Source organism: Tachysurus fulvidraco, chromosome 8, assembly GCF_022655615.1.
Source record: "Tachysurus fulvidraco isolate hzauxx_2018 chromosome 8, HZAU_PFXX_2.0, whole genome shotgun sequence".
NCBI classification, from domain to species: domain Eukaryota; kingdom Metazoa; phylum Chordata; class Actinopteri; order Siluriformes; family Bagridae; genus Tachysurus; species Tachysurus fulvidraco.
This window is the reverse complement of record NC_062525.1, coordinates 1,838,880-1,857,247: the sequence shown is the minus strand read 5'-3', so window position 1 is coordinate 1,857,247 and position 18,368 is coordinate 1,838,880. Positions and strand designations below refer to the sequence as shown.

Genomic DNA, 18,368 nt, shown 5'->3' with positions numbered 1-18,368 from the left:
TTTTGGTCCACATGTTGCTGTATTTGAGTCTTTATTAACCTCAGTAATAAATAGATTATACGGCCATGTTCCCTGTTGCCTAGCAACACTGTTTCATTTCACATGGAAATTAAAAGGTTTTCACGTTTATAATATCCGCTTTCACACTGAATTCACTTCGCCTATAGATGGTTTATATTAAACATGTGAACACAGTGTAATAATTATTGTAAATTAACGAATCGGAGGTTAAAAAAACAAACAAGTCGGTCATAAACATTAACAGGCTCTGGATCAGTGGGCGGGGCCACAAGCGCACGTGTTAGACGCCTCCTCCTTACTGTAGTAGTCTCTACCACGTGACCCAGGGCTGGTCTTTAAATCGAGGGTCCGCGGGAGCGCGCATTTATTGTCGAGCCGCAGCCGCGGACTTCGTGCACGGGAACGCGCCTGGAATTTACTCGTCTTTCATCGCGTCTGTTTTAAACGGAGCGGATTTATTGTGGACACTACTCTCTCTCTCTCTCTCTCTCTCTCTCTCACACACACACACACACACACACACACACACACACACACACACACACACACACACACACACACACACACACGGGATGAGTTGATTTAAACACGTGTGATGATCACACTTGCGGAAAAGCTGTTTAGGAATATAAACACATTACAGCGTGGAGTGTGAGCAGGACATCATCTTCATCATCATCATCATCAGCAGCAGCAGCACAGCACACATGGTAATCATCTGTTATTTATCCCTTATCTTTATTTATGTTGTTTAGGCTTTAATTAATCACTTAACGCTTTATTCCAGCTTATTGATTATAAACTCACACAACTGACACCGTGTCTCTGTGACTGAGTGAAGTTTAGATCTTTACACCACATTCGGCTCTACACCAGCTCCTGCAGCACAAAACTCTTCTCCTTTATTTCCATAGAAGAAGCTAAATGTTTAAACTCAGGACAGGTTCGAGGTACTGAGAAGAACACGGTGATCGTACTGCACACGTCCACAGAACAAAGGGTTCTTCAGATCAGAGACATGTCTTACATCCTGATGAGGTTCTCCTTCTAAACATTCTGTTGTAGAGATTTACATGCAGCTTGAGGAGTTCCACCACAGGGACGACCGGTGCCAGATAGTTGAATTTTGTCCAGCGTGTAGAAGTTATCACTACATTATTATTATTAAATAAAAGGTTCCTCAAGATTCCAGCGGGTTTTTCGCTTCGTTGTATTGATACTCAAAGAAACACGAACGCAGAACCGTAGCTGCACACCCGAAGAACCTTTACAGTTTTTTTTTATCAGTGAAGCTGATTGTTATGTAATAAATAGTTATAACAGATATTTTAATTAATCTTGTTAAGTGTCTCTGAGCAAAAACAGCTCAACATCATAAGTGTTTCTAGTGCGGCTCTATTCGGACAGGATTATCTGGAAATACAGACTGATTTTCTACTGTATTTGTTGTTCCCACATTCCTTTTGTGGTATGTTTGTTTATGGAGGCAGTGCAGAAAGAGAAGGTGATGATCATCATGGCTCCACGCTCACAGCTAAACAGTGCAGCGTCTCAGTGGAACGAATGCCATTAAACCCCCATCTCTCCCCCTCACATTCTCTTTCTTCTCTCTCCCTTTTCTCTCTCCGGCTCCCTGCCCCCCGGTGTCACTTTATTTCCTCTCACACTCACTGGCTTCATTGTGAACCCCTTTGGAAAGGTTAATTTGTGTCATTTACCCCAGGGGGAGCGTTTCGCATTGCAGATGTTCAGCACTGAAGTGAGAGTGAAGGCTTAAAGAACCTAACCAGGGTCACGAATTTAATAACACGAGAGCCGACAGCATTCTCTGCAAAATCGCAGCGCTGCGATGTGCACGATCTCACATCTGTAATATTTACACACTTCCTGTTTCAAATACTTAATAGCGAGACGGTTCAGATTAGCACACCGTTAACCACTTGATTGGTTCAGGGAACATTGTATTGCTCTTTAGGGATCTTTAATGTTTCATTGTTTTTTTTTTAAATGTTTTAAAAAAAACCTTCAAAAAGATATAAACCCTATCAAGAGTAACTCTACCGTATATTCTGTACATACTGTGTTTTATATAATTGTATATTGTTTAAACTCTTTAATGTGTCACTTAATACAGATAAATAGAGACTGATGAATAAAAATCATTTTATTGGAATCTGAAAGGTGACATGACGTACGGCTAAGTACGGTGGCCCATGCTCAGAATTTGTGCTCTGCATTTAACCCATCCAAAGTGCACACACACACAGCAGTGAACACACACACCCGGAGCAGTGGGCAGCCATTTATGCTGCGGCGCCCGGGGAGCAGTTGGGGGGTCCGGTGCCTTGCTCAATGGCACCTCAGTCGTGGTATTGCCGCCCCGAGACTCGAGCCCACAACCTTAGGGTTAGGAGTCAAACTCTCTAACTATTAGGCCACGACTTCCCCTTATCTGAGTGAAGACCAGTAGTGAGTCATAAGTGAGAGAGGAACCATAAGAGGACCCGAGACAGTTACATTAGGAAGAGAGTGTGTGAGACTGTTGGACTATTCAGAAGGGATTGTTTTTTTTTTTTTTACACGTGTTCTACACACAAATCCTTTTAATACACACTGGGGGGTGTGGCCAAGCACACAGCGCTTGATCATTATAGTGTCACTTCTCTAACTTCGTCAATATTTGGTTTGGTGAGCAGAAGAGAGAAGATAGAGAGCTTTCTGGATCATTTTCATATTGAAGAAGATACGCTACACCGGATATAACACCCATATGAAAAAAGGAACTGAAATACCAGAGAAACTCCATCTAGCCATATTCTGTAGCCCCTTTCATACACCGGGAACCTGGCGTCTATACCAGGGGACTCGGGGCACAAGTCAGGGGTCACACTGGACAGGGGGCAACTCATCACATGGCACAATCACTCTCACATTCCAGTCAACAACGTATGTCTTTGGATTGTGGTAGGAATCTGAAGTACTGGAGGAAACCCCTAAAGTACAGGGTGGAGACGGAAATCCTTAGATTGTTTTTTCTCTAAAGACATCGCAAGAAGGAAGAATACAGAGAGAGAGAGAGAGAGAGAGAGAGAGAGAGAGAGAGAGAGAGAGAGAGAGAGATACAGACAGAGTGAGAGAGAGATACAGACAGAGTGAAAGAAAGAGAGATACAGACAGAGTGAAAGAGAGAGAGATACAGAGAGAGAGAGATACAGACAGAGTGAGAGAGAGATAAGGACAGAGTGAAAGAGAGAGAGAGATACAGACAGAGTGAAAGAGAGAGAGATACAGACAGAGTGAGAGAGAGATACAGACAGAGTGACAGAGAGGGAGAGGGAGAGATACAGAGAGATACAGACAGAGAGAGAGAGGGAGAGAGAGAGATACAGACAGAGAGAGAGAGGGAGAGAGAGATACAGAGAGATACAGAAAGAGAGAGAGAGATACAGACAGAGAGAGAGAGGGAGAGGGAGAGATACAGAGAGATACAGACAGAGAGAGAGGGAGAGAGAGAGATACAGAGAGATACAGAGAAATACAGAGAGATACAGGGAGAGAGAGATACAGAGAGATACAGAAAGAGACAGAGAGATACAGACAGAGAGAGAGAGAGAGGGAGAGCGAGTGGATTTAGTGTAATAGTGTTAAATAACAGGACAGCAGGTCAGTTGTTAAGTCTGCAGGTCTCTAACGACCCACATTACAACACTTCCACTGAAACAAGTGCTGTGTGAGACTCTGAGTCCTGAAGGAGAACCCAGTTCTGTACGCTAACAATAATAAAGTACCACCATGTAGATCCTGATCATCAGTCATCACATTCAGTACTAACTCGATCACAGAAAAGGGCTTTGTCTCAGTTTTCAGCCTGAGTTCTATCTCCAGACCTCACACACAACCTGCAGGCTGTGTATTCACAAGCCGTTAGTGTGCTGTGTAATCATCACACACACACACAAACAAGCACACACACACACACACGCACACACATACACACACACACACACACACACAAACAAACACTCACACACACACACACATACACACACACACACACACACAAACAAACACTCACACACACACACACACACATACACACACACACGCACGCATGCACACGCACGCACACACACACACTCACGCACGCACGCACGCACACACACACACACACACACACACACACACACACACACACACACACACACACACACACACACACACAGCCTCATAAACACTGATGTGTGAGAATTTACACAAAAGAGTTGAAGGAATAAAAGAAGCCAAGAGTCATAAAGGCTTCAGATGTTTGACTCGAGTTACTACAGGAAGAAAGAAGAGATCTGGGGAAACTAGTGTGTGTTTATTTATTTATTTATTTATTTATTTATTTTGATTAATCACTACATTCACATTATTTGCGATTTTGAATAAGGATGTAAACTCCGCCCACTTCACATAACTTATACTTCGTCTGAAACCTTGTACACAATGTATATTTCAGTGGTGCAGTGCATTTACACTAATGCACTCGTTTCTATGGCAACAGCTCATACGTCAGGACAAGTACAGCGGACGGAGATCTATCTATCTATCTATCTATCTATCTATCTATCTGTCTGTCTGTCTGTCTGTCTGTCTGTCTGTCTGTCTGTCTGTCTATCTATCTATCTATTTTCAGCACATATGAATCGACACATAAAGACACACTTCAGAGATGTTGGTGTTGCATAGAAATTTATTCACTAAATAGTTAGCTTCGGGTGTGTGGGGTGTGTGTGTGTGTGTGTGTGTGTGTGTGTGTGTGTGTGTGTGTAAATTGCTATCGTGCAACGGTATAAAATAATATTGTCATGTCTGAGAAAATATGTCTTTATGTTCAACCAACAGGAAGTCAGGGTCCTGGATAAACTGAGATCAGACGATTTGACTTGAATACAGAACACCACATCTGGAGAAAACGTGAGTAACGATACTAGCTAGCTTCTATGCTAGTTTCCAAGTTAGTCACAAGCTAGCTGTGTATTAGCGTGTGTGTATACTTGTAATCACACACCAACAGTCGTTCAGGATGTTAGTATATAGTATAGAATCTCCACTCGTAACGTAATATATGTAAATAATCCTCAGCAATAAATGTATAAAGGTATAGTTTGTTCTTTGTGTAAAGCTTATTCAAGTAATAATCAAAAATAAATAAATAATTAAATAAATAAACAAACCTCCAGTAATTCTGTTTGGCAAAATGATTCACTGATTCATTCCATTGTCCAGAACTCTTTGGCAGACAACAAACATCTTGTATGTAAAATAACTGTTAATCATTGCTAATTGTGTTCATTATAATATGTGTGAGAAATTCTTTCTACACCCATACACATAATTACAGCTCTGATCAAAAAGGACTCATTACCTTAGTGACTCGAGTGATTCACTGCACAAGAGTCAAGCTAATTTTTTGCTCACAACAGTAAGATTCTCGGATTAAAAACTGACTTAATCATCTCGGTCTTGATTATAATTATTTACTGATTCAGCTAACATGCTGGAGCAAGGAGACGCCATCATGGGCAAAAGATTCACTCATTTCAAACACTGACTCCCAAATAAGAAAGTACAAAAGATTCATTCAGTAATAAAATGAGCCAGTGGATGGAAGAAGATAAAAATCTTGTGCATACTGTATGATTCACAGATTCAAACACTCATCAAGCAAATCTTGGACATGGTGGAACTCACATTAGTGACTGACATACAATTGGCTCTTTTAATGAACGAGGTGCGAATCTCAGTCAGGTCTGAATAATTCGTTCATTTCCAACACTCACCGTCTAACAAGAATGTAGCAAGGAGCAAAGCAGACACCGAGTCACTGAGGGAGTTTGGAGAGAGTCTCGGTCAAAACCTAATGATTCATTTACTGAGCCACTGAAAGAGAGTGGAAAGAATCAACATTATGACTTAAAAGATTCACTGATTCATTTACTGAAGAAGAGCAGAATGAATCTCGGTCAAGATTTGAATGATGCGTTGATTTAAACACTGCAATGGAGAGGACAGAACCTTCCGTATTCGATTCCCTGATCCGTTATACAACAGAATGATTCAATGATTCAATCCTTAAGCTACTGAATGAGAAAAGGAGCAAATGATATAAATTTCTCAGAGGAAATTTCTCAGACCACGTTTATTTGTGTTTCTTTGATTTACGGTGTTTATGGTGAGGTTTTAGGGTTAAACCCATGCTTCTAAAGAAAGATACGTACAGCCTTGCCAGGTTGGGACGCCCATGTGAGTTATTTTTAAATGCCATTTGTCTGGAAAGAAACGGCCCAGAGGTCTGTAGGTATAATTAAGAACTTACAGTCAGGTTGGTTGTTGGTGGACTGGGCAAGGGTTTCAGAGTAACTTGGTTTTAAATTGAAATCCTGGAAGTTTCTACATTTAGTTATAGAATATAATGAATAATCTGTAGTGACAGTTAGCAGGACCTCTCTAATTCAACACTATTACAGAATGGATGGACTGAATAAACAAAATGGAGCCCCCCCCAATAAACAAACAAACAAACAAACAAACAAACAAATAAATAAAAAGCCAATAATAGGGGAGATGTTGTATGGTGAGGTTCACTGACCGCAATTTAACCAACTACAAAGTATTTGTTTCATTTCCATTTATTAATTTGTGTGTGTGTGTGTGTGTGTGTGTGTGTGTGTGTGTGTGTGTGTGTGTGTGTGTGTGTGTGTGTGAGAGAGAGAGACAGAGAGAGACAGAGAGACAGAGAGAGAGAGAGAGAGAGAGAGAGAGAGAGATTATAACTGGTGGTGTTTATTGTAAGTGTTTGTTGCCTTTTTGGACCCCTTTATCATGTGTAATGTTGCTTCCATATAAAACAGTTCAGCACAAGACATGTTTAGGGACACGACTGAGGACAATGTTTCAAACCGACCATCGAAAATATCCTCTCTAATGAATGTTTTTTTTTTTTTCATTGGTTTTTGCGTTAAATCTTATCCAGATACAATAGTGCTATTTTCTGATTGGCTGTTGTGTAGCCTCTTGTTTTTGATTGGCTGATAAGTGTCAGGCTCGACTAAGAACTGAGACGCGCTTGATTCCTGCCCGTTTCCATAGAGACAGCAGTGCGGACCGATACGTTTTGGGCGCAGCGGCTTATTAAATATATGATAAATAAAATAGTCGAAAAGTTTTTCTGCGTGAGAAATACGATGTGTCGCAGGAGAGCGTGAGAAAAGACCGACATGATGGACTGTCACTCTCGGTGCGTGACACTTAACAGCCCTGCTAATTGTTAGCTATTATATGTCACTTTTTGTGCTAGCATTAGCTTCATTGTTTCCTGTGCAACATCTCCATCATACAGGAAATAGAAAAAAAAACAGACTGTCTTATTAGTTATAATAGAGAGAATAAAAGAGTCTGGTGAGGAAGTGACTGTTTATAGCTGCTATAACGTAAAGAGGAACGCGAACCTGAGGTCATACATTTATATAGCAATCGCAGAATCTGAAACACATTAATCATTTTTATTTCGTTCTGTCCTCGATGAGCTGTTTCACATAACACATGTTTACACACTACATAGACCACAAGACACGATAATAACTGAATTGACAGAAATGAAGCAGTTGAGAAGTTTCCACACACTTCATTCCTAACCCTGTGTGCTGTTTCTGGAGGATCAGTGACCGTCTTTATGTTTTGCGAAAGTTCTTCACGAGTCACGAGAAAGTTCTTCTGAGCCGTTAAAGTGCAAGCTGTTCTTCAGAGGAATCCTCCAGATCCAGAACATTCTTCCCTTTTCCAGCATCTTCTGCACTTATGATGCTGAGATCCATCTTTTCACCCCGAGGACAGCCGAGAGACTCGAACACAACTGTCACACGAGCCGCAAACGCTCGGTGTCGCGCAGGAAGGAAAGACGACGCGTTAAGAGTGGGGGGGGGGGGGTAAATTGTTATTATTTAGACAGTATCTTATGGAGCTTATTGAGGAAAGGACTAATTAAAGACAAATGCAGTGTAAAGTTATGAGCTTGACTTTAGCTTCCTTTTAGGTAACTAGAAATGGATAAAAGTATCATGTGACATTTTTTAATAAATTATGAAATTGGGCACACGGTGACTTAGCGGTTAGCACGTTCGCCTCACACCTCCAGGGTCGGGGGTTCGATTCCTGCCTCCGCCTTGTGTGTGTGGAGTTTGCATGTTCTCCCCGTGCCTCGGGGGTTTCCTCCAGGTACTCCGGTTTCCTCCCCCAGTCCAAAGACATGCATGGTAGGTTGATTGGCATCTCTGGAAAATTGTCTGTAGTGTGTGTGTGTGTGTGTGTGTGTGTGTGTGTGTGTGAATGAGAGTGTGTGTGTGTGTGTGTGTGTGTGTGTGTGTGTGTGTGTGTGTGAGTGAATGAGAGTGTGTGTGTGCCCTGTGATGGGTTGGCACTCCGTCCAGGGTGTATCCTGCCTCGATGCCCGATGACGCCTGAGATGACGCACAGGCTCCCCGTGACCGAGAAGTTCGGATAAGCGGTAGAAGATGAATGAATGTATGGATGAATGAATGAATGAATGAATGAATGAATGAATGAATATAACCGTTGTGGTTATGATGTCAAAGAAACTTCAGGATGTGCTATTATAGGAAAACTTCCTTTTACACTCAGTATTAATTCATAAGTCACATCATGTATAGAGGAAGTGATGTCACTGAGTTTCTTTGACATCATAACCACAGTCAAGCGTCTCTTTCCTCAAATCGTTTCAAAGTCGTTACGAGATCTGCACTAGATACGTTTTTTTTAAACTGCAAGACGACAGAATTTTCCTCACGGCGTCTTTATGGTGTATTTTTACTCCTGGCTCTGAGGAACGAGGCTTGGACCAGGAGTCCGGTCTGTTTGACCCAGGTGCTGTTTGGCATGAGCTGATTCCTGTCAGGAAAGAAAGAAAAGTCAAAGCCCTGCTGTGTAACGTTCTCATCTCACTGCGAGAGTACACAAACCTGCAGCGGAAATTTCCACAGGAACTTCTCAAACAGAGTAGACACACACACACACACACACACACACACACACACACACACACACACACACACAGACACGCTGCATGAAATGAGCTCGATCACATTTCCACACTGATCTGAAAATGTTTTATTTAGTAACGAACACCTCATATTAATCTAATCTTATTTGTGTTAGCAGAACATTGTGTAATGGAGACAAAATCATCTCCTACTTTCTCCCTTCAGCTTGCACTGATTCTCCTAAGAGAAAATAATGAAACAAATCTTTATGCAGCACATTTCATACTTTAACATGTAGCTCAGAGTGTTGTGTCTACCGCAGTGTAGCTTCTGCCATATAATTAGTATCACTGTCCTGTTAGAAAGTCATGCTCCATCCCCCCAGTCTTATCTCTACGAGCATGGTTTGTATGGTCTGCCTCAACATTTGCCCCGACATCCTGTTTTTCTGCAGATGAAAAGCTTCTACACAACATCATGCTACCTCCAGAATGCTACCACAAAGTTCTATAAAGTTCTGTAAAGATTTTTCTTCCTCTTCAGATCAGAGGATCCTCCGACGTTGGCCGAGTCTCCGTCGTTCCATTAAGATCATTGTTTATAATTTATCCTCACCGCCTTGGGCTTACTGACACATCCCTCTACACAGACACTGTCCTTTTATATTCATAACATTATCATTAGCTTTTTTTTTGGTGTTGTTTAGACGCCACAACGCTTCTGTGATGCTTTTATTTTAATTAAATCAAAACGTTTCTGGATCATTTTAACCAGTTTGTTTAGATCTGTTCCATCAGTTGATGTTAGAGTCGTGATTATTACCTCACACACTGACTCTGTAACCAGACCGCAAACTCTCAAGCGTTGTACTCGAACCCTTGACCCCTCGGTCAGACCCTGTTACCTTGGAGATGCTGACATTGTGTTCCTTTGTGGAAATGAATCACTCCACCCTCTATGTTTGAAATGTTGACTCGACGTGACCGATTCCTTCTGCCGCGAAGTTTAAATACAGAAAGTGTCGAGGATATTTTACATCTTTATCCCAATTCACGTTTATCTGTAAAATGGTCAGTCTAAACGGATTCCATGGTGCTTTAATAACTATTTAAAATATTCATTCATTCATTCATTCATTTTCTACCGCTTATCCGAACTTCTCAGGTCACGGGGAGCCTGTGCCTATCTCAGGCGTCATCGGGCATTGAGGCAGGATACACCCTGGACGGAGTGCCAACCCATCACAGGGCACACACACACTCTCATTCACACACACACACACACTATGGACAATTTTCCAGAGATGCCAATCAACCTACCATGCATGTCTTTGGACCGGGGGAGGAAACCGGAGTACCCGGAGGAAACCCCCGAGGCACGGGGAGAACATGCAAACTCCACACACACAAGGCGGAGGCGGGAATCGAACCCCCACCTTAACCACTAGGCTACCCTCAGGATCTTATATCTGAGACCTCTTGCACCAATTTCTATCTGTAACAATTTGTGGGATTTGAACCTGTGTCCCTGTGGTCAGAGTCCAATATCGTAACCATTACACTAGATACGTATGTAGTAGATAGACGAATCAATCGATCTTTAAGGTATTTGTATAATAATATAAAAAGACGTTGGAGGAAACACGTTGATGATGATGATGATGATGATGATGATGATGATGATGATAAGCTGCTCTGGGCTAACAGGAAGTCTCCAGTAACTCAAATAATTACTCGTTACAGCCGTGTTGAGCAGAAAACCATCTCAGCCGCACAACACATCAAACCTTGAGGTGGATGAGGTCCAAAAAGTACCTCAGACCACATCAGGTTCCTCACCTGCAGGAACAGGAACCTGAGACATCGTCATGAACACAGACTGACCATCACTGGACAGATTCAGACCAGGTGATCTGACACAACATCCATGTCATGGGTACAGTCTCAGAGATCAGACCTTTTCTTCAGTCTGATGTTTAATGTGAACAGTAACTGAAGATCTTGTTTATACACTGAGCTGCTGCGACAGGATTGTGTAGGTGTTCCTAATAAAGTGGACAGTGTGTGGATTAAAAGTGCTAAAATATCACAGATGCTTGGTGTAGATGAGGTGTTATGGAATTGCTTGTGTGCTTATGGAAATGTGTGTGTGTGTGTGTGTGTGTGTGTGTGTGTGTGTGTGTGTGTGTGTGTGTGTGTGTGTTCATTATTCTGCTTGGATTTTATTCTGCTTGTTGCTGGTGTCTATCAGACGGCTAATACGCATCACTTCCTGTGTAAAGTACTCCATTGTGTAACGGTACATTATTCTGTGTGTGTGTGTGTGTGTGTGTGTATGTGTGTGTGTATGTGTGTGTATGTGTGTGTATGTGTGTGTATGTGTGTATGTGTATGTGTGTGTGTGTGTGTGTGTGTGTGTGTGTGTGTGTGTGTGTATGTGTGTGATAGAGATAGAGAGAGACATTAAAGCGGGATGAAAGCAGCTGTCTGTCATCACACCAGGAAAAACAGGTGGCTTGTGTCTATCTCACTTCTTTAACAAGTTGACGCGTGTTTGGTTTCCTCTCACCAATCTCTTTCCCCCACACACACACACACACACACACACACACACACACACACACACACACACACACAGAATGATAGTGATTCTGGACTAATCTTCAAAGTGAAAGCTAATCCTAATAAAGTCGCGCGTGTGTGTGTGTCTGTCTGTCTGTCTGTGTGTCTGTGTGTGTGTGTGTGTGTGTGTGTGTGTGTGTGTGTGTGTGTGTGTGTGTGTGTGTGTGTGTGTGTTTTCTAGAAATAAACAGTGTGTGTGAGACAGCTGAGAGGACTGGTGCAATCTGAACATAATCAGACACGATAATGAAGATTAAATACACCATTTCCTTGGTGTTCATCGTTGCCGTGGTCATCATCGAGAAGGAGAACAACATCATCTCCAAGTAAGAGCCTTAAAGTTTAATCAAGAATCTAAAGCACATATGAGTAAATTCTAGAGATTACATTTTGGATCGGATTTCAATCGGATGAATCTATTATTCAGGATGAACAGATGAGAAGTCAGAGAAGACAAGAAGGTCCTATTTTTTATCAGGAACATTCACCTGGTCATCTTGTTAAGACTCGAGCCCTTGAGCTATCGGATGTTCTATTCCCATTCCAGATTTTTTTCACACTAGATATAAACAGGTTTTTAAACAGTATTCATATAACAATAAGTTTTTCCCCCTAGCAAAACATTTGATAAATGAGTCTCAGTAAATAATATTTGATCTTTATCAGGAAACAACATATTTCTTAACTCTGTAAACTTTGCCTGAGGTTGTTGATGATAGATACGGTGACTCCGACAAACTGACTGTTTTTATTGTTTTTTTGTTTTGTAAGGGTCTCGGACAAGCTCTTACTGAAGCAGACGCCTCAGACTCCATTCCAGATCAGCAGGTATTTTTGGCCGTCTTTCCAAAAAAATGGCTCCGGTGTCCAGGTCCTGTCTAAGACCGACTTCTCATCCGATTTGAAACATGAAAAATGGCATCTGAAGAACATCTCTGAGCCCAGCAAAGGTGGAAAACACATACTCTTATTGGCCACGACACGCACAGGCTCCTCGTTTGTGGGCGAATTTTTTAACCAGCACGGCTCTAATATGTTCTACCTGTTTGAGCCTCTTTGGCATGTGGAGCGCATGCTAACTCTGGAGGGTGGAGGGACCAATGGTACGGTTCTGACGCAGGCTTATCGTGACATTCTTCTTCAGCTTTTCTTATGTGACTTCACTATGCTGGAGACCTTCATCGAGCCAGCACCAAAGGATCATGTAACAAAAGGACTGTTTCGTCGTGGGTCCAGCCAGTCCTTGTGCACTGATCCTGTCTGCACACCATTTGTGAAGAAGGGTTACGAGCCTTACCATTGCCAAAACCGGCGTTGTGGTCCACTAAACCTCACGCTAGCTTCTCAGTCCTGCCTGGAGAAGGAGCACCGTGCCATAAAGTCTGTACGAATACGCCAACTAGAGACGCTCCAATCATTAGCAGAAGACCCACGACTGGATCTGAAGGTTATTCAGCTGGTCCGGGATCCTCGAGCCATGTTAGCATCCCGCATGGTGGCATTCTCGTACAAATACGAGCATTGGAAGACGTGGACCATGGACAGAGACATCCCTGAGGATGACAATGAAGTGAGGAAGCTCAAAGGGAACTGTGAGAACATCCGCATGTCCGCCGAAGTGGGTCTCAAACAGCCTCCGTGGTTGCGTGGACGCTACATGCTGGTGCGTTACGAGGACATCGCCATGTTTCCTATGCTTAAAGCAGCCGAGATGTACCGCTTTACCGGCATCCCGTTCACCACCCAGGTGAAGGAGTGGATCTTGAGGAACACGCAAGCATCTGATAAGGCTAGCGGAGTGTACTCCACCCAGAAAAACTCATCCCAGCAGGTGGAGAAGTGGAGGTTCAGTATGCCGTTTAAGCTCGTGCGAATGGTTCAGAAAATTTGTGGCCCCACTATGAAATTGTTTGGGTACACGTTCGCAGAAAGTGAAGAAATGCTAACAGACAAATCCATCAGTTTGCTTCAAGAAAGGAATTTCTTATGACCAAAAGAACTTTATTTTATTTATTATGGAGATTTGTCCAAAAACAAAGACATAAGCTGAAAGATCAAATGCACAGCAACAAAGCCGTATCACAAACATCTCAAACCTCATGGAGGTACGAGGAGAGATTTATTTGATAGAAATGTACAACATTTTACTGTAGCGTAGGGCATTGTTTTTAATCAATTACAAATATGTCAGTTCTACCTTTAAGCTAGTTCAGGTTTCAACTCTGTTACAAATGCAAAAAGAGGCTTTCATCCCAAAGATGAATAGTAAGACTAGGAGCTCCACTCAAACAGCACTCGTTACCAAAAAATCAACCAAACATCCTAACTCTGATGTTGCCCTGATCTAGGGGGTAAATTTCTTGATGGTTAAAAAAAAAAAAAAACATCCTGAGCTCTTGATTTAAACCTTGGTTACTGGTTTCCTATATTACCCACAATCCTCTTACACAACCTGCTGATAGTAGAGCTGCTGAACCTTTTCAGATGGAATGCTAATGCAAACATTTCATTACTGTAACCAGGAATGTTAAGTGGCTCAGTAAATAGCTAAGGTAACAAGATTGTTAGTTAAAGCTGTCATCTACAGATAGCCGAGTGGAGCATTAAACAGGTTCACAAATTAGCTAGCATACAGTTACAGCAGATTTAAATATCTGATTTTTTTTTTAGTTATGTTGTTCACTAAATAAATGGATGAGATGTGATTTTTCAACACAGTAGCTGAATGTTCTTGTACATGCTAGGTCAATGGACAATGCGTTTGATTTGTGCTTGCGGCTGCCAGGTAAAAAAGAAACCGTATTTATTTTTCTATTTTCTGTCAACTTTCAGCTTGCTAAGTGTCTGTATTTGGAGAGAATTTGCATTTGGCTTATTTGTAATGTGTGTGTGTGTGTGTGTGTGTGTATGTGTGTGTGTGTTTATACCGTGTGTGTTGGGGACATTCTTTCTGCAGCTGGTTTGCAGAAATGTGTGAATTCAACGCCAGAGGTTTTCGCAACAGACGACTTTCTGTCAACACTTATAATTGATGTTAATATGCGAAAACGTTCGTGTCCAAACCCTGCTGTGTTCCAATTCTGTTTTAAACGTATGCCATGTCGCCTTCATCGGTCCGAAATGTGTAGCTATCTGTAGCAAAAAACGAACAGCGTGTCGGACAGCTAGCTAATTCACAGAATTTCAAATCTGTAACCAAGCTAGCTAAATAAGTCTCGTACAATAAAGCAGTCTGACTGTGTAACTAGCTGCTATGCTAACTAACTAGCACAATGTTAACTCTTAGTTACAGACAGAACTGAAGTCAATGATAGCGATGATAGTCCATCTGTATGTTTTGTATGCCTGTGTTGCCTGATTTAAGTGCTTAAATAGCTGACCTATATATATATATATATATATATATATAGCTAGTTATCTGGGTAATAGTTTCATTTGGTAACTAGCTAAACAGTTTCACTAGTTCACCTTACATACACTAGGTACAGGTTCCTTTCAAATAGCTGATTTGCTAGCCGTATTTGTTATCATCTGGTTCACAAACTAACTATGGTATAAGCTTGTTTACTAACAAGCTAGCATGCTTACTACCTAGATAGCACATTTTAGGCTGACCAACAGCTGTAAATAAGAGATGAATTAATATTAGAATAATTAGCAACATTCCTTAATTAGCTAATATGCTCATTACAGGTTAAAGGATTAAGCAGCCGGTATGCTACCTATTATGCTAATTATCTGTTCAGGTTATGAACAGGCTAGATTGCTGATTTATGATCCACATAGAGCTGTTTGAGTAATACAATCACTAGTTAATGTGAAAAATAGCCGTTTAATGTACATTGCTTGTTAAAAGCTATTTTGCTACTTAGTCAGCACAATAAAATAATTTTGCCTTTCCATCAGCTGTTAATTAGAAACTGACAAAATATGCTAATTGAACATTATTGAACGATGCTAATTATCTGGTAGCTCATTTGCTAGCCATCGTCAAAGTCGACATTATTGTGTTATAACAGTATCGGAACACAGCCGTGATGGTTTTATTTAATGGTAAAGAATGATTTCACAGTCATCTTATTTAAACTGTGTCATGCATCAAATGGTGACTTTTCAGATTTATAAATTGTTTTTGTAGTTTATTTAATTGCAATTTTGGAAAATATATAAAGCGAAACACTAAAATCTGATCTACGGTGTCCATCTCTTCTTATAACAGCCAAAGCTAACATGGCTAACATGACACATTTTTTTGTCACATTCATATTGTTCATAATTTCTAATGCTTGCTAATGCTAAATGCTAGAATGCTAGAATAGCATTAGGCAGAGAGGGTTATGAATATTAATAGGTATGAGTAAAATTCAGAATTTTATTAATGAACGTCATGAAATTTATGTTTCTGATTTTCACTGCTAGCATGAGTATAAAAGCTAACATGCTACACTGAAAGCATTTTATAGTCACAATCATATATGTTCAAACATTGTGCTTATGCTAAATGACTAACTATAATCTGATATGATTCTTTTTGTCAATCAATCAATAAGCAAAACTGTCACGGCTAATTGCTAACTAAGCTAACCTGTGAGCATGTCCGTGAGGATCATTCATTCATGATCGCTGCTAACATGGCTAACATGACAGAATTATTAAGAGGGGCATTGTTATTTATAAACGATAACGTCAATGCTAGTTAGCTAACGTAATATACGTAACAGGATCTTAACAGTTTGACAGTTTGACATCTTAACTGCTGTTGATAGAAAGTTAGCTTAAAGTTAGCTAACAAGACATGATTTTGAGAGGATTTTACATTACAGTCATGCCCATGTGTCTCAGTCAAATACACACCAACCCGTCTCAGTCAAATAAACACCCACCCGTCTCAGTCAAATACGCACCCACCTGTCTCAGTCAAATACACACCCTCCCATCTCAGTCAAATACACACCCACCCGACACATCCACCTGTCTCAGTCAAATACACATCCAACCGTCAATGTCAAATACACATCCACCCATCTCAGTCATATACACACCCACCCGTCACAGTCAAATACACATCCACGCGTCTCAGTCAAATACGCATCCACCCGTCTCTGTCATATACACACCCACCCGTCTCAGTCAAATACACACCCACCTGTCTCAGTCAAATACACACCCACCCATCTCAGTCAAATACACACCCACCCGTCTCAGTCAAATACAGACCCAGCTGTTTCAGGCCAAGCCATGACCATCTGTCTCAGTCCATGCTCTTTGGTCTTACCTGACATGTAATATGACTCAGAATGAACAAATTAAAGACTAAACTGTTGATTATGGTCTGTAATAAAACCTGCACAGCATGATCATGACTATGATGTAGTCTTCCATAATTAGTTATGAAGAACAAAACAGTTTTATATGTTTGTCGCTAATGTCTACCCATTAATTTAAACCAGGACAGAACGATCATTTCAAGTCTTTAGCTTAATGAATGACGGTTTCTTTGAGTCGTTCCACTAACAAAGGCTTCTCTGAAATGCACTCTGTATTTATTTCCCCTTTTTCATCAATGCTCATCATTTTGCTCATGTATCCTAAGGCAACATTATTTTAGTAATACGTGGAGCAGGAAGCTGTAAATTCTTCACAGCTAAGCCACAAAGCAGCCACATGCTCACTACAGAGCCTTTCATTTTCAGCGCCATCAGGATCATCAAGTCTGTGCCAAGTCCTGCAGGTGATGATCAGATGCTAAAGAAAGAAGTGAGGAAGAGAGAATCAGGGAGTTTCCTTCATTTCAGTTGGAACTGTTAATTAAACTCCAGATTAAGAATCAGACGAAACCCCAAAGTGGCACTGTCGCTTTAACAAAACACTCATAATGACATAATGACTTTTTTTTGATACTCTTTGATAGATGATTTTTCTGCTGTCGGTCTTATAGAGATATGCAGAAATATTTAAACAAAATGAAATGACCTTCTAGCTAATACGCATGCTTTGTGATATTGTGATATTTCTGATTAAAAACAACAAATAAGGTAAAGTTAGCGTATATTAGCTTGCCTTTTAATCTTCATTCTATTGTGTTTTTCAGAAAACCTGTTCAATTCGGTCCTTGATCACTGGCATCGGCAGGGACCGTTATTCATAATTGACCTTGATCCTATCAGGTTAGGATATATTACCCAGTTGAGTAATGTTAGCAGTGATATATGTTTTAGCATATGCAGGATAACATGGTTTTCACTCTGACGTGTCACAATGATGAAGAATAAGTTCGTCTGTATGTACGGATAGCTAATGTACGCTAGCATGATAAGATTTCTGAGAGGATTTTATGTTGTATCTATTACTCTGTGCCTTTGCTCACATCATCATATAGTCGTTTTGCTAACTACATTACTAACACAATTCACACATGACACTTAACACCAGGACCTCCCCCTCCTCTGACCAGTCCCTTAACACCTCAGCAAACTGAATGTCACACAGAGATGATGTTTAGCTCATGTACAGTACTGCATAACACACGGACATGTTCATCATCTGACCAGCCCTCTGATATGATATTATCATTCCTGGATGGATTCTTTTGTTCTTGTTGTACTTTAAATGTAGCAGAGCCACTTTCAGCACTGGAGCCATCGCCCACGGCGGGCGATACAACACCACAAAGGACATTTACGAG

At 41.0% G+C, this 18,368-nt stretch overlaps 1 protein-coding gene across 5 annotated transcripts; it reads left to right on the top strand.

Moving 5' to 3' along the window:
• Positions 1-380: 380 nt before the first annotated feature.
• LOC113652211 (carbohydrate sulfotransferase 3-like) lies at positions 381-15,873 on the top strand. 5 transcript variants are annotated; one of them, XR_003442836.2, is made up of 7 exons: positions 381-731; positions 4,909-4,980; positions 10,805-10,969; positions 11,510-11,572; positions 11,865-12,009; positions 12,455-14,796; positions 14,976-15,873. XR_003442836.2 is itself a non-coding variant. In XM_027161139.2 (6 exons), the coding sequence occupies exons 5-6, from the start codon at positions 11,930-11,932 to the stop codon at positions 13,671-13,673; spliced, it is 1,299 nt and encodes a 432-aa protein (XP_027016940.1). In that variant the 5' UTR covers positions 381-731; positions 4,909-4,980; positions 10,805-10,969; positions 11,510-11,572; positions 11,865-11,929; the 3' UTR covers positions 13,674-15,873. The 5 variants fall into 5 exon arrangements, 4 of the variants coding, with proteins under 4 accessions (XP_027016940.1, XP_047673770.1, XP_027016943.1 ...); XM_027161139.2 differs by having other exon boundaries at positions 12,455-15,873; XM_047817814.1 differs by lacking the exon at positions 11,510-11,572 and adding an exon at positions 11,313-11,360 and having other exon boundaries at positions 12,455-15,873.
• Positions 15,874-18,368: the final 2,495 nt, after the last annotated feature.

Coding starts and splice junctions, on each gene's coding strand:
- LOC113652211 (XM_027161144.2), top strand. CDS start 11,930: ATGAAGATTAAATACACCATTTCCTTGGTGTTCATCGTTGCCGTGGTC. Junction 12,010..12,454: donor GAGAACAACATCATCTCCAA/GTAAGAGCCTTA, acceptor TTGTTTTGTAAG/GGTCTCGGACAAGCTCTTAC.